Raw genomic sequence first — 6,557 nt, 5'->3', positions numbered from 1 at the left:
ATGAAGTTAAAGATATGATTGCCAAAGCCCAACAATCATATACAAAACAAGCAAATAAGAAAAGACAGGCTATGAATTTTAAAGTTGATGATTATGTTTGGTTACGAATAGAAAAACGTAGATTACAAAGTGTAGATAAATACCCAGTTGTGAAATTAGCACCTAGATTCTATGGGCCATTCAAGATCATACATAAAATCAATGATAATGCATTTAAACTAGAACTACCACAACATTGACAAATCCACAACACCTTCCATATCAGTTTACTACGACCCTTTAGAGGCAAATTACCTATACACCCTGTCTATGAAAACCCTCCTTTACTAGATGATGAAACTGAAATACTTGAGTCTGAAACTATTATAGATACAGACTTTATGACCATTAGAACTGATTGTAGACATTCTAGATATTTGGTTAAGTTTAAAAACCATCTTGTTGAAGAGACCCAATGGATGTACGCTAGAGACTTAAATGCTTTCTCCACTCTGTTAGCTCCACATTGAGCTAATAGCAATTGAGGACAATTGCTATCCCACCCCGAGGGTATGATGCCAGGAGGCATATTACACGGTGGATTTTGTACCACGGTGGATTCCGTGAGGTTTTACGGTGGATTCTGTAAGATTTTATTACCGGGGCTCATACACAAAGTGGATTCTTTGTGCGAGAAGTCGATGGGGACGCCTATCCTTTTCGGATGTTTTGTTACTTTTATGTGTACATGGGTGATTCCATAGTAGGTGATTCCGCAACATACATATTTAAATTAATAAACGTTTATGAGTTTAGAGTGCGCACTCGTGATAAATTAAGGTTAGGATTGATTTCTAACCAATTTATTTATATAGCTGAAGACTGCTAGGTATTCACTTTTGTCGGTTTAATTGTATTATTTTACTAACGATTGTGAATGCTTCAGTTGATGTGTAGAGATAGCAGCGGTGGCAGTGGAAAGCATTGGAGGATAGCGCGTATTCAAAGTTATCATCAATATTTTGATGGGCGCATATCTTAGGCATGGCGCCTATATTTTGATGCGCTTATTTATCAAAGCGCTTGATATTTATTTATTATTTTTGTATGCGCATGGGCGCATGATTTAGATATTTGTATTTGGACATTGTATTTGGGTATGCCTGACTTCTTGGGCGCCCATTAGCTTTAATTCTATTTGTCACAAAAGCAAACTCAAAAGCTAAAGCGGTGCTATTTTGTAATTTGGGCTATTATTTGAGCTTGAAGATGATTAATATATAAAATATATGCTTTATGGAGCGCTCACACAAGGCATGGGGGGAGATTGCACCCAATTGGTCTCTTGTTCATGTCGTGCAAGTTTTCTGCATTGATTTGTGTGCAAAAAATAGAGTTCTTTTGTTCTTGGGGATCTTCTGACGCTCACTACGCGCACATACGTCGTCTGATCTGCGCACCAGAGAAGAACCATAAAAAATAGATAATTAAAAAGATTTGGAATGTATCCAATGTATGCCATGCAGGATTGGGTATTGCTTTGTCAGGTCCAATAGATTAAAAAATAAGTAGCATAGATGTGCACAACCTTACCAAGTTTTGAAACTACAAAATATTTGTTTAGCTAAGGAAAAGTTGCACATTTGTGGTTGAAAAGACCTTATGGCCAATGAAGTCGCATCACACTTGTATGGTCCTTTCGATACCAAGATAACCTCCATTTTGCCACTCATGAAAAATGGTATTTCAAAATTCCACCACATCCAAAGCTTTCCATTCTTAGTTAATGCAAGATTGAAAGGAAAACACATGGATTGATATATCCATCTTTGTACAAAGATCATGGTAAGACCAACAATCCTTGGTAAATATGAACAAATTAGAAACACGACCCAAATAAGCCTTCACCTCATGGACATTCTTAAGAAGGGACCATTCCACAAGAAATTTGCTAGGAAGGATGAGAGACTCTCTTTAAATATTTGGGACACATGTACCTCCTCCCAATGGAGGCCTAAATTTGTCATATGTAAGTCACTAGATTAACTTTTGCTTCAGCCACTTCATATGACACTCTTTGGCCAAGATCATGGAACGTTTTGTCCTAGGTTTGTTACGTTGATGATGTAGTATTTGACTCGGTTGTTCTAGTGGGGTGTTATCTAATGGGATATTCTTTCTTGGGTAGATAATGTACTTTTATGCCATTTATGATGTTATGTGAAACTCACCCAATCATAGTTGCATTCAAACACATTTGAATGAGATTTCAAACACCCAAAAACAGGCTCTTTGTAAAGACAATGTGTAATTAAAATTAAATTTTTTAAAAGCCTGTTTTGTTGACTAAAGTACACAATATTTTAAACATCCAAAATGGGCTATTTGTAAAGACTAATTGAACTTAAAAATTTTAAAAGCCTGTTTTGTTGACCAAAGTACACAATATGGTATAGATGACTAGTTTTGATTGCATACTCCATTTGTTTACCAAAAATAGGTCAAGATATAGTTCAGCCAAGGTCTAAATCATACTCCTATCATACTTGCAAAAGACATTCACATTCGCTATACGGAAACATATGGATAAAACTGTGTGAACCAATACTTGAAAAAAGAGAGGATTAATAAACAGAGAGAGCCTTGTGCATGTTTTCTTTCTTGATCAATTAAAAATTTTGTTTATTCTGCTAGAGGGTATCCAAAGAAGCAGCATGTTGTTGTCTGTTGAAGCTAGCCTGCTACTTTTCTCCTCTAATATTGCTTTCATTATTGTATGGAAATGTTTGGGTAACTCCATAGCCTTGCTCCTGCATTTATGTGGACTATTCTTGAAAATTTTCAAGTGATTGTGCTACTTGACAAAACGCCCTTTCTACCCTTTAGTTAGATGTGATAAGGGTCTTTCTTGGGCATTCTTCCATAATCATCGGCTGATGTACCATCCTATGAGGATGTTTATTGTCTGAATGTTGCCAACTTACATCACTTCCTTTACAATGCGTATTGAATAACAGAAGACATATAGATGCTAGAGGGATTGTGTGATGCCATGCTTGGAGCTTGCCTGCCTGTGATATTGTAAGGTGGTCATACTGAGCAGTCGGCTGCTGTCGACTGTTTTCAGTTCTAACAAGCAATTGCTTATCCTAAGAGAATTTAGGCTCCATTGACTGGAAAAGTCTCTCTTTGGTTAAACAAGTATGAGTAATAAATGCTAATCTAGCAGTTTAGAACAGTTGAAAACTCCATGGTATTGTTCATTGTTCCAGATTCAGCATATATGTTGGATAGAACAACATATGTTGCACATTGGTCTGCATCCATTGTGAACAGATGCCGTGCAACGCGTTCTCCTACCTCCATATAACCTTGATTTTTGCAGGCACAAAGTAAAGCCATCCATGAGATTACTGTAGGTTTAACTGGCAGCTTTTTTATAAGGGCTTCTGCTTCATATATCTGACCTGCTTTTCCCATTGAATCAAGTACGCAATTATAGTGGTCCACAGTAGGTATTATTCCATAATCTTGCTTCATTAATGTCAAGTATTGCCAACCCTCTTTCAAAAATCCAGCACGGCTACAGGCAGAAAGGATACTGATGAAAGTAGCTCCATTTGGAACAACTCTTCTGCGCAGCATCAGCTGTAACTTTAAAAGTGCTTCCTCTCCTTGTCCATGTTGACTGTGAACTGCAAGTATAGAGTTCCATGAGACAACATCATCCTGCCAGAGATGATCGAAGATTCTTTCAGCATGATCTAGACTGCCACACTTCCCATACATATTTATAAGAGCATTCCCCACCTGGATGTCCAGATCAAGCCCTGCATATATGATTTGAGCATGAATTTGCTTACCTTCCTCTGATGCTGCCTGGACAGCGCATGCAGACAGAATGCTCATGTAAGTAACTTCATTGCGATGCTGCATCAAATTAAAAGCCCTCAAGGCATCCTCTATGCTGTCACATCTACCATACATGCTTACTAGAGCATTCCCAGCAACAACATCTGATTCAATGCCACTAGCTTGGATGTAACAATGCAACTGCTTTCCCTTAGTTAAGGCGTCTGAACTGGTGCACACACTGAGAATGCTACTGAGAGTAACCATGTCTGGCAGTAACCCTTCCCGTGGCACTTGATCAAACAAAACAAGAGCGTTTTCATAATATCCTTTCTGAACATTGGCTACAATAATTGCATTCCACGTAACTAGGTCTCGTCTTGGCATTATCTCAAACAATTCCCTTGCATTTTCCAGCGCATCACATTTCACATACATGATAATAAGGGCATTCCCCACTAAAAGCTGTGTCTCTAATCCACAAGCTATGACATAGCTGTGAATTCGCTTACCTTCTGCCAAATGCAACTGGCTTGCACACAAAGAAAGCATGCTGTGGATGGTTATCTTGTCTGGCATTACTCCTTGCCACTGCATTCTGTGAAAGAGTGGCAGGGCCTTACAAGCTTGCCCTTTCCGGGCATATGCTGCAATCACAGCATTCCATGAGAACAAATTGCAGGTTAACATGCTCTCAAAAGCCATATGTGCATCTTCTGGACTGTTGCATTTGCCATACATACTAACTAGGGCAGTTCTCACAACAATATTTGCCACGTATTCAGAACCAATAACATGAACATGCATCCTCTTACATTCTGCTAAAACAACCAATCCAGCACAGACAGTCATAAGACTTACAAAAGTAATCTTGTCAGGTGCCAATGCCTCTTGTTGAATTTGATGAAAAAGCTTGATAGCAGCAACTGCATCCTCTCTTTGAACACATACTCCAATCATGGCATTCCATGCGCTTACATCCCTGGTGGACATATTATCAAAAACACGTTGAGCATCCTTGAAGCAGCCACACCTACCATACAGATTAATAAGAGCTTTGCTACATGTGTCATCATCATGAAACTTGCCTGTTTTAACAGTGACATGTGTCTGTTTGCCTTGAATTAATGCTCCCTGGGTTGCACATGCAGAAAGAATACAAACAAAAGTTACCTTGTCAGGAAGCATTCCCTTGGCCTGCATGTGGTTGGAAAGCTGGAGTGCCAAATCTCCCTTCTCATTTTGGGCATATGCTGAAATCATACTGTTCCATGCAGTCACATCTGGGTAAAGGAGTTTATCAAACACACAGTGCGCATCCTCCAAGCTGCTACACTTTCCATACATGTTTACTAGCGCACTTCCTACAACATCATCAGAATCTAGCCCATAGTTAATAATACAATTGTGAGCACCTTTACCTTTTTTTACTCCGTCTTGCTTAGTGCATGCACTTAAAATACTCAGAACGGTCACCCTATCTGGCTCAATGCCTTCATGCATCATCTGGTCAAAGATGAGGAAAGCTTCACAAACTTTTCCATGGTGTATGTAAGCTGCAATTATAGCATTCCAAACACCTTTCTCGATGTTAGAAACTTCTATGAAAGTTGATTTGGCATTCTCTAGGCTCCCACATTTACCATACATGTGGATAAGCATAGTCCTGATAACTGAATCCATCTGAAGATCAGTGGCCAAGACACTTGTATGAAGGCGCTTGGCTTGTGCAAGTGCCTCAATATTAGCACATAAGGAGAGGATGCTGACAAACACAAATCTGTTGGGAAGGATCCCTTCCATGTACATTTGTTCGAAACACTGAAATGCTCCTTGTGTAACTCCATTGTCAGCATAGGCTTTGATGATGAAATTCCAAGTGATGATGTTAGAATGATGCAGAAACACCGCAAATGCATCCTCCAAAGCTCCACAACTGCCATACATGGAGACAAGAAGGTTTGCAAGGTGTGTCTGTTGCTCAAGTTCATTTTTGATGATGAGATTGTGAGCGCGCCGTCCATCCGAGAGTGCCTTACTCTTTGCACAGGATTGCAGGAGAGAGGAATACCTCTCAGGATCAGGGGTGTGATCCGGGCCCTTGGTCGTATTTTCTGCAGAGATCTCGATCAGGGTGCATTTACCAGGCTGTCTGGCTGCATAACGCATTAGCTCTTACGGCATGTGTCACCTATTAACCCTAGAGAAGCAGGCCATGGCTGTGATCTCTTCTCTCACGTGCGGGATAACAGTCAAGGCTGTGATCTCTCTCATCTGTGGCGTAACCTGTACCAAGATATGCAAGAGCACCTCACATGCGCCGTCGCCAAGCAAGACACCATGCCACACTGATTACATATGTGTAGGCCTCACAGTCCTTTGTGACTACAGGTTGTAGGTACATAAGATCCAGCACGGGCAGAGACTATCAAAGTGTCTTGGAGTATGAGGTCCACCAGGTAGACTTACTTAGAGCTGGTCCACGCGTGAATCCCATCGACACGCGCTAATCATCTGTGTTGCCTTGGTCATTCGTAGGACTGGTTCCCTTAACTTAAACTATGAGATCCACGTGACTAAATGAAGATAAAATAGACCTCTTCAAATGGGGGATTTGTGGTTTTTGTAGTTTTCTATAAACTGGAACAATCGTGTGCGTTTCTTGAAGTTTTCCTTCCATGGCAAGGTTAGGCCTTCCATCCACTAAAAGAGAGATTGAGTGGCAA

The 6,557-nt window shown here is 40.0% G+C and overlaps 1 protein-coding gene across 7 annotated transcripts; it reads right to left on the bottom strand.

Moving 5' to 3' along the window:
• Positions 1–2,542: 2,542 nt before the first annotated feature.
• LOC148016837 (pentatricopeptide repeat-containing protein At2g40720-like) lies at positions 2,543–6,248 on the bottom strand. Of its 7 annotated transcripts, none has more exons than XM_087662957.1 (3): positions 4,344–6,248; positions 3,582–3,674; positions 2,543–3,449 (listed from the first exon to the last, which is right to left on the bottom strand). In XM_087662957.1, the coding sequence occupies exons 1-3, from the start codon at positions 5,998–6,000 to the stop codon at positions 3,202–3,204; spliced, it is 1,998 nt and encodes a 665-aa protein (XP_087519083.1). In that variant the 5' UTR covers positions 6,001–6,248; the 3' UTR covers positions 2,543–3,201. The 7 variants fall into 7 exon arrangements, with proteins under 7 accessions (XP_087519083.1, XP_087519084.1, XP_087519082.1 ...); XM_087662958.1 differs by having other exon boundaries at positions 2,544–3,446; XM_087662956.1 differs by having other exon boundaries at positions 2,548–3,674; positions 4,344–6,246.
• Positions 6,249–6,557: the final 309 nt, after the last annotated feature.

The sequence above is a fragment of the Lygodium microphyllum genome, chromosome 22 (genome assembly GCF_053477565.2).
Source record: "Lygodium microphyllum isolate KBCC chromosome 22, Lygodium_microphyllum_v1.1.10, whole genome shotgun sequence".
Taxonomy (NCBI): Eukaryota; Viridiplantae; Streptophyta; class Polypodiopsida; order Schizaeales; family Lygodiaceae; genus Lygodium; species Lygodium microphyllum.
The sequence above is the reverse complement of the archived record's forward strand: the minus strand, read 5'-3'. Positions and strand labels throughout refer to the sequence as shown.